At 41.1% G+C, this 20,987-nt stretch overlaps 1 protein-coding gene across 4 annotated transcripts in view; it reads right to left on the reverse strand.

Moving 5' to 3' along the window:
* FAM168B (family with sequence similarity 168 member B) overlaps positions 1-19,176 on the reverse strand; it is a 31,914-nt gene extending 12,738 nt beyond the window's left edge. The window contains exons 1-3 of one of the 4 annotated variants that reach the window (XM_019469504.2): positions 18,928-19,176; positions 12,477-12,557; positions 3,815-3,898 (exon numbers count right to left, since the gene is read on the reverse strand). In XM_019469504.2, the coding sequence (XP_019325049.1) occupies positions 3,815-3,898; positions 12,477-12,546 (154 nt within the window). In that variant the 5' untranslated portion in view covers positions 12,547-12,557; positions 18,928-19,176. Of the gene's footprint in view, positions 1-3,814; positions 3,899-12,476; positions 12,558-18,615; positions 18,639-18,927 lie in introns of those variants that run through there. The other 3 variants (XM_019469501.2, XM_019469503.2, XM_053910236.1) reach the window with 3 other exon arrangements.
* Positions 19,177-20,987: the final 1,811 nt, after the last annotated feature.

The following is a 20,987-nucleotide window of genomic DNA, read 5'->3' on the forward strand; positions in this document are numbered from 1 at the left end:
AGGACACCCAGAGGCACCCACGGGAGACGATGGAGGACACCCAGAGGCACCCACGGGAGAAGATGGAGGACACCCAGTAGCACCCAAGGAGGAAGCTGACCAGATCTACAAACACCAAGCTTCCTCTTGGGGAGCTATACACGCTGGGCAAGGAGAACAGCTTTGCCAGCCTCAAACAAATCTGAAGGTTTTTTGGTAAAAGAATAAAAGAGTTGGAAGCTTTTAGTATGCTTTTACATTAACTTGTACTCCAAGAAAACATGAGTAGAAGTGAGCTGCTCTAAAAAATTCTAGAATGTGACATTTTAGAGTGATCTGCAGCATGATCATACATGGTAACAAACAACTGATTCCTTTTTCCTTTTTTTAAAACATTTTATTTTTAAGTAATCTCTACACTCAATGTGGGGCTCAAACTCGCATGCTCCACTGACTGAGCCAGCCATGTGCCCCACAAGCAACTAAATCTTATGCATGAACTTCAATCCATTTTTACCACCATATGCAAAAACTAAACCAAAATGGGCCACAGACTTAAATGTAAAACCTAAAACTATGAAACTTCTAGAAGAAAATAGAACATCTTTGTGATCTGGGTTAGGCAAACATTTCTTAGAAATGATACCAAACATATGACCCATAAATGAACAAAATGATAACCTGAAAGTGATTAAATTTATTTAGTCATTTATTTATTTATTTATTTATTTAATGTTTATTTATTTTTGAGACAGAGACAGAGCATGAACGGGGGAGGGTCAGAGAGAGAGGGAGACACAGAATCTGAAGCAGGCTCCAGGCTCTGAGCTGTCAGCACAGAGCCCGACCCGGGGCTCGAACTCACGACTGTGAGATCATGACCTGAGCCAAATTGGACGCTTAACCGACTGAGCCACCCAGGTGCCCCGAAAGTGATTAAATTTAAAAGCTCTTGCTCTTGGGGTGGTTGACTGGCTCAGCTGTGGAACATGTGACTCTTGATCTCAAGGTTCTGAGTTCAAGTCCCACATTGGGTGTGGAGGTTATGTAAAAATAAAATCTTTAAAGAAAAACATAAATTAATAAAAACTCTTGCTCTTTTAAAGACAATGTTAAGAGAATGAAAAAAGCTACAGACCAGAAGAAAATATTTGCAAATCATGTATCTGAAGAACTCTCAAACTCAACACGAAAACAAACTCAAAACTGATATACAGTGAAAGATGTACACACTCAACCAAAGACATTACAAATGGCAAATAACATAAAAAAAAGGCCAAAATTATTAGTCGTTAGGTAAGTTCAAATTAAAACTGGAATGAAAAATTACCACACACCCACTAGAATGGCTAAAATTAAGAAGAATGGCTACATCAAGTATTGGGAAGAACTGGACCTCTCACACACTGCTGATGGGGAACATAAAATGCTACAACCATTTTGGAAGACAGTCTGGCAATTTTTTACAAAGTTAAATATACACCTGCTTTAAGAACCAGCCACTCCCCTCTGTATTTACTCAAGAGAAACGAAAGCATATATCCATACAGACTTGTACACAAATCTTCATAGCAGTTTCATTGATAACAGCCCCAAACTGCAAATAATCCATACGTTCACCAACTGGGGAACGGGTAAGCAAACTGTTATTTTCATACAAGGGAACCTCACAATAAAAAGGAATGAATTACTGATAAAGACTACATGGAGGCGCCTAGTGGCTCAGTCGGTTAAGTGTCCAACTTCGGCTCAGGTCATGATCTCATGGTTCATGGGTTTGAGCACTGCATTGGGCACTGTGCTGACAGCTCAGAGCCTGGAGCCTGCTTTGGATTCTGTGACTCCCTCTCTCTCTTCCCCTCCCCTGATCAAGTTCTGTCCCTCTCAAAAATAAAATAAACATTACAAAATTTTAAAAATTAAAAAAAGACAATACGGATGTTAATTACAGAAGAAGCCAGTCCACCCCCCGCCCTGAAAAAGTACATTCCATATGATTCATTTATACACAAATTTTAAAATACAATCTATAGGGGCGCCTGGGTGGCTCAGTCAGTTAAGCGTCCGACTTCGGCTCAGGTCATGATCTTGCAGTTCGTGAGTTCAAGCCCCGCGTCAGGCTCTGTGCTGATGGCTCAAAGCCTGGAGCCTGTTTCGGATTCTGTGTCTCCCTCTCTCTCTGACCCTCCCCCGCTCATGCTCTGTCTCTGTCTCAAAAATAAATAAACGTTAAAAAAATTAAAAAAAAAATACAATCTATAGTGAGAGAAAACAGATCAGTGATCTCCTGGATGAGTGGTGCCATTTAGCTGTTAGAGAATTCAGTGAGTAATAATATAATACTACTGATCCCAGAAAAGGGATTTCTTTTACAGACCCCAAAAGATAGGCAACAAGGTAGCAGGTACTCTGTGCCAGGCAGGAGAAAAAGGGTAATTAAAAGCTCCCAAAAACACAAAACAAAAACTATTTTGGAAAAAACAAGTCAACGTGGCAAAAAACTAGTCTCATCTGGGAAACCTTCATCTGGGAACATTACTCTGGCGTACGCAGGCAGGGAACATGAACCACAGGAGAAAGCTTGGGAGCAGAAGACCAAGCCACAGAGGTTGACAGCCTATGAGCTACAAGCTGAACAGATACAGTTAGAGTAGGGACAGGAAAGGAGAAAGGGTGGGCACCTGGGTGGATCAGTTGTTAGGTATCCAAATCCTGGTTTCAGCTCAGGTGGTGATCTCACAGTTGGTGGCAGTCTGAGCTGGCAGCTCAGACCCTACTTGGGATTCTCTCTCTCTCTCTCTCTCTCTCTGTCTCTCTCTGCCCCTTCCTTGCTCATGCGCGCTCTCTCTCTCTCAAAATAAATAAATAAAACATTTTTTTAAAGAAAGGAAAAAGGGATAAAAGAGTCACAGAAGGAAGAATTTTATGATTGGCAAAATACAGAGAATTCAAGGTAAGGACACTACAGCTATCTGCTTTTCTATCAAAGTGAACAGTGCATGGCTAGGTGTTCTGAAATGAAAAAAGGGAAGCACCCCAGCAGACTCATAAGACCAAGCCTGAATTCAGGTCACTGTGGGCTATTGCTGCAGCAGAATCACAAAGTCCAATCTGGGTGAACAGAGCCTGCAACAAGCCCACAGCAGAGTGCTAACTCACAGAGGAAAAGTCCCACTCTCTTTACAAGGTTACAACCCAAACCATGTAAACTTTCAACTCTATCACTGATTTCTAAAATCTAAAAATATTCTCATGCAGAGGAAATAAGACAGCATAGGGAATATAATCAATGGTATTGTAATAGGGTTGTCTGATGACGGATGGTAGCTATACTTTAAGCACAGCATAACTTATAGATTTATGGAATCACTATGTTGTACACCTGAAACTAATGGAACATTGTTAACTATACTTCAAAGAAAAGAAGTAAAACTATAACCAAAGTGCTGTAATATGGGAGAAATCGGTTATCTCTAAAAATGTTAGCAACATAGAATTCCACCTATTAACCAAACAAAATAATCTTTAGTTTCTAGTAATCAACACTATTTCATAACTATGTGTCCTGGCTCTAGTTACCTGCAACTTACAACCTATGATTAGAATGAAGATCCATGTTGTGGAAGAACATGAGAAACGCAGTGTCCAGAGACCTCTACATGCAGTAAGAATAAAGCTTTTATTGCACTCAACAACAAGGCTAATCTTATGAACCAAGAAATCAACTCAACCCCAAATCCTAATTCTATAACCTCTCTTCTCAACACCCACCCACTTTACATTCTCCCTGGCCATGCAAAGCACTTCTACCACCCAGCACATACAGGCTGCATACCTGTTTGGAAGGTAGGATTTGCTCCAGGGTACATGTTGGGGGAATAGGCAGGAGCTGCGGCCGCATAGCCCATGGGGAAACCAGCTGGAGAAAAACAGAACAATGTAATGTCACCACTTAAAAGAGTAACACAATTTTACAACCATGGCTCCCAGACCCAGTCCTTTTTATCTTCTCCACAGACTGACTTAAGGGTATGTATGCTAAGCAGTTTGTCACTAGGTGTCTCCTTTCCTCAGAATTAGGATGGGTCATAATCAAGTCTTTCAAACTTACCAGTTTTATTCTAGATTCTCATCATATAATTTACTACTTAGCAAGAGTAATGAGAATGCTGAGATTGTGTCGTGAAGGGGCTGTAACTGGTACCACTGACACACGGAAATGGGAAAAATCCAATGTCACAACCCACTTGCAAGCAACCTAATTACAAATAATTACAAATGATGAATCTTTAAGAACACTAAACCACAACCACTACTAATTCATGTGAATACAACAAAAACATCAAATAAAACAGTGTTACGGTCAAAATCCTAGTCACCAGGTGTCCACCAGCAGTGAGTAGGGCCTCAGTTACTTGCTCCTGGCCTCTTCACAGCCTAGGGAGCCCTGTAAGGCCCATGCCCAGGCATTCCCCTGACCCAGCTGGCTCACAGTCCAGAACACTCCATTCATGTGACAGCTGGAGCATTAGAAAGCCTTCCTTATATTCAGGGCACAGAACCAATAAAGATGACCCAGATTCACTAGTCTTTACTATTGTCTGTCACAAACTAGTTATGAAAAGCTGTTACCTTCTCTATTCCTCTTGCCCTCACCTGTAAATAAAGTTGAAATGGAACAGGAGACTTCAAAAGACTCTGTGTTGAAGAGACTCAAAGAAAGTGTCTCCTAGGGATATTTAAGGCACTGTGGTTCTAAGAGTAACCAAAGTGAAAAACCACAAGGGTAGGAAGGTGACAAAGGAGAAAACAGAGTAGAATTCCAGAAGGAAAATCTTTGTGGGTCTGGCTGTCCCCTGTAAAGGTGTGGATAAAGTGCCTTACAGAAACCCCTGCATTCTCCAGCACAGCTTGGATGCCCTTGGTCTGCTGCATCTCCTGCTCCAGCAGTGGTCCTGTAGGCTCTACGGGTCTCCTCGCAAGGCAGGGGCTCCAGACCTACCACTCCCAAGGGATCCCTACTTGCAAGTGCCCATTTCTCATCTCATACACAATCCTCTGCTTCGGAGTCGCTTTCCTTTCTCAAAATTGATCCTCCTCCACCTCAGCAGAAGCTATTTTGAGTTTCCTTCATAGATCACCACTTTCCCATTTGCCCAATTACTTAGAAAACAGTGTGAGGAGATCAAATGCTTACCAAATTCACTCATTTTGGACATCAAGGACAGATTCAACTTGAAATAGACCTAAAATGTCTATTTTAAAAAGACCAGGAAGGTAGTTTTTAATCTGTGTTCTATGAACCCTGTACAGTTCCTTAGAGGCCTCAACTGTGAGCAGCAGGAGGTCAAGCAGGCTCTGGAGCCTGCCCTCAATTCACCCTGCTGCTCTAACTTACCTTAGTACTATGGAACTACTTACAAATCTTCGAAAGTTTCACGGTTAAGAAAATTTTAAATACTACTGACCTAGATCTCATCGGGTAGGCCTCTACAACAATCCCCTCAAAATCCAATGTCCTCATCTCTCCATAAATTCTACCAATAAATCCTCCAGGGGCATCATCTGCTCCTGTACTTGTCTTGTGTCTAAGAGGTTCCTGGAACACTACTATTATGTTTGCTTGGCGCTTCCTATCCTAACCTTCTAACAATGAATTATTGTGCTCTAAAATGAAAGAGAAAACCCAAATAACAAGTATTTAAAACAGCATAATTAAACACCAGCAACAGGACATCCTCTGTACACCACACTCGCACACCACTCACACCACCACCCTGACCCAGGGCCCCACAGCAGGACCCTACTTACTCTAGTCCAAAGGTTTCCACCGTAGCCACACAAAACCCCCCACGTGGAAACCCTTGAAAGGACTGCCTCCCCAGCCCCTCACGAACATTGCTTTAACTGGTCTTGGTTGTAGCACCTTCAGTTTCTTAATTTTTCCAGAAAATTCTAACCTGCAGGGGGGCTCCAATAAATAAAGTGGAAAAGCACTGTGCCTTCCTATTCTTATCAATCTTCCTGGCCACAGCACTGTGTTCCTAAAAATGCCCCTCACAGTAAGTACCACAGACTGTTTCCTTCAACATCTAGTCTAGCTCCCTTTTGATACAGAAACACTAGAAAGCTAGAAATTACACAACCTAGACTCCACTCTTGTAAAACACTGGAAGTAATCCCAAATCCTAATCACTTTTATGACTAATCACTTCATGAAAATAAGAAGTTCAGAACAGAAGATACCATAAGCTAAATTAAAAAAAAAATACAAAGCAAAAATACTTGCAAATTATACAAAAAGTTAATATTCCTAATATATAAATAATTCTTAAAACTAAAAAAAAAAAAAAAAAACCAATAGAAAAAAATAAATAAATAGAAGACATGGATAGAACTGCCTACTACCACTACACTGATCCCATTTCTAACATCAGATTGGCAAAAATCCAAAGGCTGAAAACACACTTTGTTGGCAAGGTTGTGGGGAAACCACCATCTCACATGCTTCTGGTAGGAATACAAAACAATAAAAATCCTATGGAAGGGAAATCATCAGTATTTTAAAAATTACGTATGTGTTTACTCTCTCACGCAGCAATCCCATGTCAAGGAATCCACCCTGGAGATAATTTCCACAATCAATATAAGCTGCAGTATTGCTGGAATACCAAAATACTTCAGACAACATATCTATCCAAAGAACTAGTTGAATAAACTCTGGAAACCCCACAAGATGCAAGATTACAACAGCAGCATTATACAAAATATAAAAAAGAACAAGGCAAACCTCTGTGAACCAACATGGAATGACTCCTAGTATATCTTAAGTTGACAAAACAAAGTGAACCTGCATCACTATTCCAGAAAAGAACCCCCTGCTCAGCCATAAGGAGTATGTGGGCTGACTCCCAGGGCCACTTCTGCCTAATGAGGGCCTCCTCTAACCACCAATCCTTCCCTCACAGCTCTCCCATGAGCTAGCTAAGACCTCAGCAATGTGTAGCACAGTCCTGAGGCTCTCCCTACCTGATTCTGCTTCCTCTTCATTAGACCTTTCACAAGTGTTATCCTCCCCCACTAAAAAGCCTACTTCTCTAATTCTGTGTCCACCACGTTTTATGTAACAAAAAGAGAAATTCGAATACATGGACATATTGGCATGGGGGCATGATATGAACTGAATATGCCCCCTCCAAAATTTGTATGTTGAAACTCTAATCTCCAAATATGATAGCATTTGAAGATACTCAATTACAGTAATCATTTCACAGTGTATACATAAATCATCATATACCCCTTTAAAAAAAACATGTTGTACAACCCAAATATATGTAATTTTTACTTGTCAATCATACTCAATAAAGCTGGCTTGAAGAAAATAAAGCTCAATCAGTATGCTATCTTGCCTCACAAAGGAAGACATCAACTGGACCACTTACAATTCTTATTTATATTTATATTTATATGCAAGTTAGCTAGCATATAGTGCAATAATGATTTCAGAAGTAGAATCCAGTGATTCATCACCTACATATAACACCCAGTGCTCATCCCAGCAAGTGTTCTCCCCAATGCCCCTTGCCCATTTAGCCCATCCTCCCACCCACAACACCTCCAGCAACCCTGTTTGTTCTCTGTATTTAAGAGTCTCTTGTGGTTTGTCCCCCTCCCTATATTATTTTTGCTTCCCTTCTCTTGTGTTCATGTTTTGTATTTTAAATTCCACATGAGTGAAGTCATATTTGTCTTTCCCTAATTTTGTTTAGTATAATACTCTAGTTCCATCCATTGTTGCAATTGGCAAGATTTCATTCTTTTTTATTGCCGAGTAATATTCCATTACATATATTTATATATAACATAAATAAATATATATATATATATATATATATATATATATATATATATATACACATATCACATTTCTTTATCTATCAGTAGATGGACATTTGGGCTCTTTCCATACTTTGGCTATTGTCAATAGTGCTGCTGTGAACTTTGGGGTGCATGTGGCCCTTTGAATCAGCACTCTCGTATCCTTTGGATAAATATCTAGTAGTGCAATTGCTGGGTCATATAGTAGTTCTATTTTTAATTTTTTGAGGAACCTCCATACTGTTTTCCAGAGTGGCTGCAGCAGTTTGCATTCCCACCAGCAGTGCAAAAGGGTTCCTCTTTCTCCACATCCTCGCCAACATCTGTTGCTGCCTGAATTGTTAATTTTAGCCTTTCTGACAGGTGTAAGGTGGTATCTCACTGTGGTTTTGATTTGTATTTCCCTGATGATGAGTAATGTTGAACATTTTTTCATGTGTCAGTTGGCCATCTGGATGTCTTCTTTGGAGAAGTGTCTATTCATGACTTTTGCCCATTTCTTCACTGGATTATTTGTTTTTTGGGTGTTGAGTTTGATAAGTTCTTTACAGACTTTGGATACTAACCCTTTATCTGTTATGTCATTTGCAAATATCTTCTCCCATTCCATGTGCTTTTAGTTTTGTGATTGCTTCCTTCACTGTGCAGAAGCTTTTTATTTTGATGAGTTCCCAGTAGTTCATTTTTGCTTTTGTTTCCCTTGCCTCCGGAGACATGTTGAATAAGAAACTGCTGCAGCCGAGGTCAGAGGGGTTTTTGCCTGCTTTCTCTTCTAGGATTTTGATGGCTTCCTGTCCTAGGTCTTTCATCCATCTTGAATTTGTTTTTGTGTATGGTGTTAAGAAAGTGGTCCAGTTTCATTCTATTGCATGTCGCTGTCCAGTTTTCACACCATTTGCTGAAGAGACTGTCTTTATTCCATTGGATATTCTTTCCTGCTTCGTCAAAGACTAGTGGGGGTGTCTGGTGGCTCAGTTGGTTGAGTGTCCAACTGTGGCTCAGGTCACGGTATCACAGTTTGTGGTTCGTGGTTTGAGCCCTGCGCTGGGTCTGTGCTGACAGCTCAGAGCCTGGAGCCTGCTTTAGATTCTGTGTTTCCCTCTCTCTCTGCCCCTTTCCTGCTCATGCTCTGTCTCTCTCTCTCTCTCTCTCTCAAAAATAAACATTTAAAAAAATTAAAAAAAGAAAAAAAAAGATTAGTTGGCTATACGTTTGTGGGTCCATTTCTGGGTTCTCTATTCTGTTCGATTGATCTGAGTGTCTGTTCTTGTGACAGTACCATACTATCTTGATTATTACAGCTTTGTAATACATCTTGAAGTCTGGAATTGTGATGCCTCCAGCCTTGGTTTTCTTTTTCAGGATTACTTTGGCTATTCGGAGTCTTTTCTGGTTCCATACAAATTTTAGGATTATTTGTTCTAGCTCTGTGAAGAATACTGGTGTTATTTTGATAGGGACCGCCCACCTCCAATTTTAGTACACTGTGTATTGCACTGAATGAAAAAACACTAGGCATGTGGAGACAGGACCACATGGCTGAGAAACAAACAAAAAAAGGGACAACTGACAATAAAAACAGACCCACAGGTGATTCACAGACTGCAGTCACCAAACAAGATCTTTAAAATAACTGTAATTAGTATGTTGGAGAAAAGAGAAGATTGGAGTACATGAAAAAAGTCAATTCAATAAATGCGTTTTATAGCAAACTGGAGAAGAATTAGCAGGATTAGTGAAATGGAAGCAGGTTGGTACAAAATATCCACATTAAAGCTCACAGAGGGAAAAAATGTAAAAGACAAAAAAATGCAGGACACAAGAAACAAGGTAAAATGATTTACTACACTTATAAATGTAAGTCCCAAGAGAGAAGGGAGCAGAAACAAAAAAATACATGAAGAATCACTGCTACTGCTATTTTGAGGGGGGGGGGGGGGGGGAAATCAACCTACTGAGGCGGTTTCCGGATAAAATATCCACATTAAAGCTCACAGAGAAAAAAAATGTAAAAGACAAAAAAATGCAGGACACAAGAAACAGGTAAAAAGATTTACTACACTTATAAATGTAAGTCCCAAGAGAGAAGGGAGGAAAAACAAAAAAATACATGAAGAATCACTGCTACTGCTATTTTGGAAAAAAAAAAAAAAAAAAAAAAAAAATCAACCTACTGAGGCGGTTTCCAGTGTTACTGAAACACACACTCAGTACTGTCTATGGCTGCTTTTGTTCTGGAAAGTAGGGGTTGTATAGTTTTAACAGAGAGCCACAAAGCCTGAAATATATACTACACCTGGACCTTTATATAAAGTTTGCCAATCTCTGCTTTTGGCCAAAGAACAGGAACAAAATTTAGGTATCTTGCACAGAACTGGAATATGAAAGGCAATCAATATTTTATTAAAAACACTATCAGGCAACACTAATACCATAGGGTTTTGCCTATTTCCGTTGCTCCAGATCCACCCAGGATTCTCCTCAGCTATTTGGCATTCTGTTTAAACTAGTCTGATGACTTAAAGATAGTAGGTCTTATTACTAAATTTCTTTTTATCAATTCCAGAAAATTCTGTCACTCCTTTTCTTCTAGTCTCTCTATTCGACCTTATGGAGCTCTTAATTCTCCCCAAATCTTCTCATTCTGACATCTAGATTTCTTAACTGCTCTCCTATAGCCCTCCCCCCTTTCCTTATTTGGCATCCTGGTTCTCCCATTCAGTGGTGTTTTACCTGCAATTTAACCTGAATTTTATTCACATGCCATTCCTTTTTAAGTTCCTTTGGTTCTTTATGGTCACCCCCCACACACACACCCATGTCTAGTTCCCCTCTTATATTCTCATTCTTTCTTTTTGATCTTCAATTATTCTAAACTTGTTTGTGTGATGTTGTTTCTACCTGATGTTCTATTCCTGAAGTCTATCATGACTGGTGACTCTTACTTGCATTGTTAACAGGCAGAATTTTGTGGGAAACCCACACAACCTGGAATGGGAACATATGCCTCCATAGCAGTTCTGCATTTGCTGCTGTCAGGTGCTTAGGGGTAATGAAGGCTGCAGACTACTTTTTATGTTAGTTTCTCAATTATGGACCCCTGGTAAGTCTGAGTAATACAAAGTGGAGCCTCCAATATCCCTGACTGGTTATAAAGTGTTAGGAAGGATTTCCCCCTTCCTAGAGCCCAAGCAGAGATAAAATTCCCTTGTGGAACCAGTGAAAGAACTGTTTTAGTCTACATCTTCCCTGGGAGTATGACCCTCTGGAGGAACAAGATTGGTGTAGGGTCCCACTCCCAACTCTCAGCCTCACAATGGCCTCACTTCCTGTCCCCTTGTGGGATGTTAAAACCAACTAAGAGCACATGCCCCTTAAGACAAGCTAATTATCAGCTCAATGGCCAAATGCACTGGTTTTTATGTCACTTTCATATTTAGCTACAGATATTTCACTCACTACCCTGCAAGTTCAGTTGTACATTTTTTAAATGTTTTATTCAATTTTTAAAAAATATTTATTTTTAAGAGAAAGAGAGAGCATGCAAGCAGGGGAGGGGCAGAGAGAGAAGGAGACAAGGATCTGAAGCAGGCTCCCACTGACAATAGAGCTCACTAACCGTAAGTTCAAGACCTAAGCTGAAGCTGGATACTTAACCCAATGAGCCACCCAGGCACCCCTAAATGTTGTATTCAATTTTCTAGAGGTTTTATAGCAACAGGATTTTAAGGTTATCTGTTCCACCATATTATCAAAACCCACAAAAAAATTTAACATTACAAATAATTATTCCTTGGGGTGTCTGGGTGGCTTAGTGGGTTGGGTGACCAACTCTTGATTTTGGTTCAGGTTATGATCCCAGTGTCATGGGATCCAGCCCCGTGTCAGGCTCCACACTGAGGATGGAGCCTGCTTAAGATTCTCTCTCTCCCTCTGCCCCTCTCCCCTACTCACACATGCTCTCTAAAATAAAAAAATTAAAAATAAAAATTAAAAAAAATAAAATAATGACTCCATGTTAGATGTCACCAACTAGGATGACCATTTGCTGTTTTCAACCAATCAGCTCCTAGTCCCCCAAATTTGCTTTACTGCTTCCCTCACAGCCCAAGTTTGACTAGCTGACTCCAATAAAGGAGGAATATGCCTCAGACCTGAATTAACCAGCAGAATCTCCTTCTGGCCCAGGGATGGAAGCTGAGTGCAATCAGAACACACCCCAGGACTGGTCTGAATAGAGAACGAGAAGCCCCATGGGGGTTTCCTGTAGAGCAGATGTAACAAGGCTCATAGCCAGTATACTGCTGGGAGTAGCTGACCAGAGAGAGACCACAATGGGGAGAAGTGTAACCCATGACCAATACTGAGCCAATCCTGAGGAAGTGAAGCTGAGTCCAGGAGGCAGAAACCAGATCCCAGTACCACCTGTTGGAGCCACCAGATCAAGCTTTGACCAAATCCAGTCCTACCTCTTGATTTTTCAGTTCCATGAGCCAAAACATTTTCTTCCTTGTGTAACTCACTTTGAGCTAAGTTTGTCAACTAAAAGCATTCTTAGGGACATGGAAATTTACTAAGTGCTCAAAGTTCCGTAACAAAACAAAGTTTTACTTGCTTACCTGGATAACCAATTCCTTTGGCATTTGCATAGGGAACCCCAGAAGAACCAGGGCTATAAACAGGATTCATGATTTCAAGAACTAAAAAGGAAAAAAAAAGTCATTTAGCCAAGCACTTTTATTCTCTAGTTTTTCTCCAACATCAGTCTCAAAATAGCAGACAGCAAGAGTCCCTCCTCTAGTCTACTAAAAACAAGGCATCTAAGGCTGCTGCCAATCTACTTAGGAAAGGAAGGCCAGAAGTCCTGATGAGCACCCACCTAATATTGTAAACTTTCCTTCACAGCTTCTTCAGTCCATAGGAAGTTAAAGGGAAAAAGTGCTCTCTACGGCCCTACTTAAACCAGTGAAAAAAAATGTCCTTATAATTTAAATGTCCTTATAACAAAGAATAGTTAAGTAAACCAGATCTATTCAGAATATGAAATAGTGTACAGCTACTTTTTAAAGTGTTTAAGAACATGACTGACATGTTATATAGAAAAAGGAAGGGAATGATGCTGCATTATGTAGTATGATATCAAATCTGCACCCGCACATAGTATAGGCACAGGCATGTGTACTTCCAACACAAGCAGAAAAGATCTGGGAGAATATAAAAATATGAACAGAGACTGTCTCTAGATGGGGTGGGGTTAGTGTTCTTTTTGCACTTTTCTCTGTTTCTTCAATAACTTTTGTTAAATATACATATATTTTCTTAAAAAGAAAAACCAGCTACAGCCCAGCAACTCTATTAACCCATTCAATGTTTTTTCACAATCTTTTTCCTGTAAAGTTCAACTTACCCAGCTACAACCATGAATTTACCCCTTCCTCAATAGAAATATGATTCTCATCAGTATCTTCAGCAAGCTCCTCTGAATTCTATCGCCCAAAGTATTTTCCGAAAGCGAGTTTAATCAAGACTGTTCTGCATTCCTCGTCCAGTAAGTCACTCACACCAATTTACATGGTAGTAAGGATTAAGGGGGACCCTAAATTTAAAAATAAAAACACCACAGGGTGGGGGGATGACAGGCAACAGGTATATGGGAATTCTCTGTACTTTCTGCTCAATTTTGCTGTGAACTTAAAACTGCTCTAAAAAAGTCTACTTAAAAAAATTAATAAAATGTACATGTATTTACTTGTTTAGCATGTGCCTCCCTTACCACATCCCCAACTAGAAAGTGGCCCCATGCAGACAGCGAACAGGGACTCAGTCCTATTTACTGCAGCACCAATAGCAGTATCTGGCACAAAACAGGTGCAAGTACTTGCTGATTTTCTTAAAAAACACATGCACCTTCAAACACTGTAGGTATCAAATTCCATTACAAAGACATATTGCAAAAATTAACTACCTCAAGGTCTCAGCTTACCCGACTCATTCAGCATAATCAAGCAGTTCAATACAGAAAAAAATATATAAGGTCCCATCCTTAACCTTTGTAACAAGTTCTAGTCTAAATTAGGAATAAATTAGGAACATCTGTGATTTGGATATTCATTATCTGAAAAACTAATTTTTTTTTTAAACTTCTAAACCAAAAGGCAGGTGCCAACTTTACCGTGACATTCACAATTACAGGTAAAAGATAAATCTAGATCAGTACAAGCCAACAGTACTCTGCAACTATGAGGATGCTCTCTGTGCCTTCCAATATGGCAGCCATTAGCTAAAAGTAACTACTGAGCACCCAAAAACATGGCTTGGCTACTGCAGGATCTGATTTTTAAATTTATCTGACTCAAATTTATTTTTCTAAAGTTTATTTATTTATATAATCTCTATACCCAAGTGAAGCTTGAACTCAAGACCCTGAGATCAAGAGTTGCACACTTCTCTGACTGAACCAGCCATGCACCCCTCAACTTAAATTTAAATAGTCATATGAGACTAGAGGCTATCACAGTGAATGGCACATGTCTACAACACAGATGACAGAAAATAATAGGAAGCCATAGAAAGCAAGCAGGAGAATTAATTATGTATCTTATCCCACAGTTTAAGAATAAGCAAATTGGCAAAAAATAAATAAATAAATAAATAAATAAATAAACAAATAGACAACTTCCAGTCCCTATTGTCCTGCACTTTTAACCCATTCTTAGTGGATGTACAACCTAAGAATTGTGGAAACCCTCACAAATTCCATCTATCTCTGTAGCTCAACTATGATCTCTAGAAAGTGCGTACCTTCCAAAACTCTGTTTCTCTATCCTGTGCCAGGATCTAATTTCATTTACTCAAATGAATTCAAGATAAACAAAGCACTATGCAAAGGCCACAGAGGGGGGAAAAAAAAAGCAAGTCACAGTCCCAGTTCTGAGTTTACAATCTAGGAAAGTGCTGTCCAATAGAAGTTTCTGTGAAGAAAACATATGGCAAGAAAAGAAAAGAAAAGAAAAGAAAAGAAAAGAAAAGAAAAGAAAAGATATGGCTACCCTGTCCATGTAAATAGCCATTAATGGCTGGTTAGTGAACACTTGAAATGTGGCTAACACATGTAAGGAACCGCATTTTAGTTTAACTTCAACAGTCACACCTAGGTGATGGCTATTCTACTGGACAACCCAGTCCTGAAAAACAAAAAACATGAATAATGGTGATATAGAACAAACAGTAGTAATAGCCACATTAAGAGCCATAAAAGAATAAAGTATTATGAGGGGTGAGGGGAGAGAGCAAAAATTCAACAGGTGAGGGGGGGAATGAATGGTCAGAAAAAACTTGGATTACAGAGGTGATATTTTCAACAAGCTCTGGACAAGTAGGATCCCGAAAAGCCACAGAAGTGAGAAAATACAAGATGTACTTCAGTAATACTGGGCAATTGGACTTGTAGGGAATCAGCAAATATTGTTATGGAAGTGGGGCTGAGTAGGAGATGTCATGGAGTAGGCAATGAAGCTCATGAATAGCATAACAATTTAACACAAGCATTACCATATGATCTGGTAATTCTACTCCTTGGTAAATACCCAAGAGAAACGAAAACATATACATCCACACAAAAATTTGTACACAAATGTTTATAACAATGTTATTCATAACAACCAAAAATTTTAAATAACTCAATGAAGCACTGAATACCACAAGGCTCTCCTGCCATAAGGATCTCATAGCGTAAACCAGTAACACAATTCTACTGTACATTTGCCACTAAAAATGTACAGAATTGCACCTGAATTCTCAATACCATAAGTTCCAAACTACTCAGAAGTTACACTTCCTGAAAGCACTTTTACTTCCCCAGAGGCTAATAATGTTTCCTAGAGTGATTGAAAGTCTTTAATGAATTAAAAATTACAGGTTAAGAAAATATAACAAGACTGATAAAAAAATGTTGCAGTTCCCTCTCCTATTCAATAAAAAGGCCTGAATAATATAAAGACAAAGTCCGTGAACTAATGTCAAAAAGCTTCTTAGGTTACTTTTGAAATAATGAGACTTCCCCAAGATTCTGAGGCTCAAGGACAGGGAAAATAATTTTCTCAGCTCTGTCTCCTTGCATTTCACCAATGCTTGGCACACAGGTATCTTATATGTATCTTCTGAATGTTCTTGAATAAAATAACTATCTAATAGAAAATATAACTTTTCACAGCAATAAATGTGAGATTGAGAGGTGCCCGGCTGGCTCAGTCAGTCGAGCACGGACTCTTGATCTCTAGGTTGTGAGTTTAAGCCTCATATTCGGCACAGAGCTTACTTTAAATATATGTATATGTATATGTATGTGTGTGTGTGTGTGTGTGTGTGTATATATATATATATATATATATATATATATATATGAAGTTGAAACGTTTATTTAAAATATAACTCAGAATTTAGGGGCACCTGGTTGGCTCAGTCAGCTGAGCACGTGATCCTTCCTTGCTTTTGGCTCAGTTCATGATCTCACACTTTGTGAGATTGAGCCTGGCACTAGGCTCTGCCAGGATTCTCTCCCCCATCTCTCTCTGCTCCACCCCTGCTCGCCCATGCTCTCTCTCTCAAAATAAATAAACTTAAAAAATATATAACTCAGAATTGTTGAAAACTTCTGTTTACTGATTAGTGGATATGAAAGCTGAACCCACTGGCCAATCTTAACATCATCATCACAAGTCAAACTATTTAACACTAACAAACCAAAAGGGGGCATTTTAAAAATCAAATGACCCAGTTTCTTCAGTAAGTCAAAGGTCTGGAAAAAGGTAGAGGGGTGGGGAGGGCAGTTCTAGATTAAAATAGATTTACACATAAAAGTCATTAGGTGGATTTTGTTTGGATTTTGATTTATATTGAAAAAAACTGTAAAAAGATTTTACAGTTATAAAAATGTCCTCTAGAATGCCCCAACTTATGGGTTTGTCTGATTGCTTCATGGTGTTGCCCACCCTATTCCTCCAATTTGTCTGTCAACTGGAAGTTGGATGTATAAGATCTATTGATGCAGACTGTAATGTTTTTTTGTAGCAGTACCCTTAGGTGATGCAGAGTACTTGTATCACATGAGGATGCACGTAGTGTTAAATAGTTTGACTCGTGGTGATGATGTTAAGATTGGCCAGTGGGTTCAGCTTTCATATCCACTAATCAAATATAAAAAAATTTTAAGTGTGCACACTCGTTCTCTCTTAAAACTTTTTTTTTTTTTTTTTTTTTTTTAAAGAGGAGAAAGTTCTCAACTCCCTCAAACTCTACCTTCACTACTGAGGTAGAAATTGGAAGAAATTCATGCATTTCTACACAGGAGTGGAAAGACTTCAAAGGCATATACGTAGAGTGGAACACAGATATCAGAAAAATAACTATTACTCTTTTAGGTTAGTGTTCTGTTGTTTTAAAAGTGCTCTCAACTGATCTAGGAAAAGAAGCTGTTTATGTGAGAAATAAAATTTCCCTTTAAACTACAGAACATACAAAAAATTAAAATATTTTTACAACGCACTTAAGTTCTTATTTTCCAATTCTAATCCTCTACCTCTACTACTAATTTTCCCAATGTTTGAAAATTCAACAATTTTGGCATTACAATTCTAACCATAAAGTAGAAATGAGTTGAAAGGCAGGTGTAGAGCAGAACAGTAACTAAAAATCCTAACAAATTTATCACGGCCTGATAAGAGGGCTGGGGCAGTAAGAGCTACAGCAGCAGATGGTGCTTCCTCCTGAGTTGCAGGCACTCACCTCACACACAGAACCCAATCTTTCCACTATTTCCAAAGGCAGGAGCCAGAAGGAGCGGATGCTACCTGCTCAACACTTTTAGCAACTGCTGCTCAAGGACACCCATCAGAAGGCACAGGCTGCTGGCTCTGTCTTCAACTCTTAAAGCCTGCGGGGACCTCTATCAAATCTTATCTTCCATTTAGTCACAAACACAACTAAACATTAGCAACATACAAACACTCCCACCAAAGCAAACCCACTTTATAAAGCTTAAGGGAAATCTTCACAGTGTGTACTACAGTAGCTTCAGCATTAGGAAAAAGAGCTTTAAATTGTCCAATTGGCTGTCAAAGCAAAAATAATCCACTACTTACTCACCAAAGTTGTAAAATGGATCCCTCTTATTGCTCACAGCAAAAACTTTCAAACTTTTTTACGTATTTGAGAAAATAATCTCAATTACACGATGACTTGAAAATTTAAAGTGTGGAAATGAGACAAACCTTTTCACTTATAATTTTTTCTTGCATGCCACAAACACTCCCGAATATTCTCATGTACGACTTTAATAAAACATTAATTCATACGACCCATTAAGACGCACACTTGAGTACGCTGTAAAAGAAAAATACCGTTTGTGGACAGGCTGCAAAGATTCACTTCTTTAAAGTTAACCCAGACTGGGCGACAAAACGTCCTTTCTGAAATTAAAAAGCCTTTCAAGCTGGAGGGCGAACACTAAGCTTCTGCCAGGCAATCATTTTTACTTTGTAGGTAGACAAGGTGACTAGTTTACACATTCGAAATGACTGCAACCACAAGAATCCCAAATCTAAGTTAGAGAAAACAACACCCTGCTGCCTCCCCATTTTTCATACGTTTTCCTGACCCGATCTAAGTCGGACCTTAAAAAGATCCAGCGAACATTCTTGGGCACGGACTCCACCTCTCACCGGCCACCTGGGCAGCAGCCCCCCACCACCCACACCGCACCTGCCCGCGCGCCAGTCCGCGCCCAGTTCCTCCTCCCTCGGGCCCCCAGAGGCCCGGTCCGTCCCACCGGACAAAGCACAGCCTGGGTTACCGCCGCGAGTGCCGCCAGGCCGTCCCCCCGCCCGGGCACCAAGCGACCCTAAGCCGCTGGCCCGACCTTGGCGCCGCCCCAGGCCGGCCGCACAAAGCGCCGCACTTCCGGCCGGCAGCGCCGCCGCCCGAGCCCGCCGCCCGGGCCCGCGCTCAGCCCCGGGCCAGACAGGGCGCAGCGTCCCGCCCCGCCCCCGCCCGGGGGCGCCCGCCTGCACTCACCGCGCCGCGGCAGCGGCAGCGGCAGCCTGGGCCTCGATGACCAGCGCACGCCGGCCCGGGGCGGGCTCGGCGGTGGGGCTCGGCGAAGGGCGAGCGCCGCGGAGGCCTGTTCTGATGCGGGGGCTGAGCCGCGAGGCCCCCGTCTCCGCCGCCGCCGCCGCCTCCCCGGCCCGCGCTTCCAGTCGCTCCGCTCCGCCCGGCCCGCCTCTCCGCAGCCCGCGCTCCCCGCCGACGCTGCGCAGCCACCGAGCCACCGACCTCACTTCCGCCTGGAGCGCGCCGCGGCGGGGACGCGCCGGGCACGTGACTGTATGGCTCCGTCCGGACTGGGGTGGCGGCGTGCTCGCTCCCGCTGGCGTCTGAGAGACGCCCGGATGGAGTCTGCGGGGAGCACCGCGTGGTGCGACCCCTGGCTGGGCTACCCCAGGGTCCCGGCGTGCGGAGCTTGTAGGGCGAGAAGCCCTAGCAGCTAGCGGCGCCCGTGGGAACGTCTGTGTTGACCTTAAGGAATAGGTGCTTACTATGGACTTTTTCCTCGCGCCATTTTTGCCTTTCTAATGCAATATGAAAGAACGTATTGGAACAGAATTGTACTGATTACAGAATTGTACTGATTTCTTAGAAAAAATGCATTTCATTTCGTATTTTTAAAATACGTACGATCCTGCCACTGTACTGCAGGAACCTGTGTGTAAATGCAGACGGCAAAGGTGCAGTAGTGGTGTGTGACCCGGTCCTGGCTGTGATGCCCAGTGGTGGCAACTGAGTAGAAGGCTCACTCAGCACCCCCAGCCAGGGCTGGTGTGGTGGCGTGCAGGTGAAGTGCTATCCCACAGAGCGGCATGGGAGCCCGGCCTTGAACACCCTAAGGACCGTCGCAACAAAGCACATCCCAGCGACGCTGGGGCACCACGTAGAGGCTACAGGCATGGGCACTGACTGCATTCACTCTGCCAATCATTGTTTCCAGTGCTCTGCATTCCTTAAGTCATTTAATATTTGTGATAAATCATTTTACAATTGAGGGAATTAAGACACAAAAAGGCTGACAAGCTTTCAAGAACACGCTATTAGAAAGCCCACTAAGGATTCAAACCCCAACATCTGGCGTCAAAGCGCTTGCTTTTAAAGGGGGAGTTCTGAGTTTTAGTTTTCCCAGAACACCTCTAGCTACTTGCACGACATTAACAGAACCTACAAGGTCCTAGCCTGAACTGAGAGTCCGTGAGTCGGCTGTGGAGAAAGGTGGAGGAATCCTGAGATGCAGTCTGAGATGGGTCTCTTGTAAGGGTCTGAAGAGAGTTGGACAATCCTGTGGGCCTGTACTCAACAGAAAGAAACCAGCAGTTTATCTTGCTGACTGTGCAGGTAACAACCGGATCTGGAGGGACACTCACTACATACAGTTCCTAAAGACTCTACCCAGCATATCTGTTAAGAGTTCTGGGTACAGATTAAAGTAGTCTCAAAGGAGATGATTCCTGGCAAGCTGTAAATGTTGACAGTTGTAAAAAAAAACGTTACTTTTTAAAACATCCATGAGAATATAAACACTATGGTGATTCAATTCGCATTTTTTTTCCATTTAAAAAAGACATGAGTAAATTCTATAACTAAAAGTTTAATTGCTCCTTTTTCTCCTTCCACTGCCCCCACAGAATTTTACCCTAATATATTTGTGTGTTGAGCATCTTTTCTTTTTTTTATTGTTCTTTTTTTTTTTTAAGTTTTATTTCCTTATTTTGTGAGAGAGAGAATGGGACAGAGGATCCAAAGCGGTCTCCCTGCTAACAGCAGAGGGCCCGAAGTGGGGTTCAAACTCACAAACCCATGATCCTGACCTGAGCTAAAGTCAGATGCTTAACCGACTGAGCCACCCAAGTGCCCCCTTTTCTTTCTTTCTTTCTTTTTAAATTACCAGTTTCTGTCAGGATAACTAGGAAATGCTCCAAGACCAAAACCTCAGTGTCTTCACACAACAGAATTTTACTTCTCACTTACACATGAGGTCAAAAGCAGGAGGGATTGTCTGAAAAACTATACAAACAATAAGAGCATTC

Source organism: Panthera pardus, unplaced genomic scaffold, assembly GCF_024362965.1.
Source record: "Panthera pardus isolate Hobbes unplaced genomic scaffold, ASM2436296v1 HiC_scaffold_10, whole genome shotgun sequence".
Lineage (NCBI taxonomy): Eukaryota > Metazoa > Chordata > Mammalia > Carnivora > Felidae > Panthera > Panthera pardus.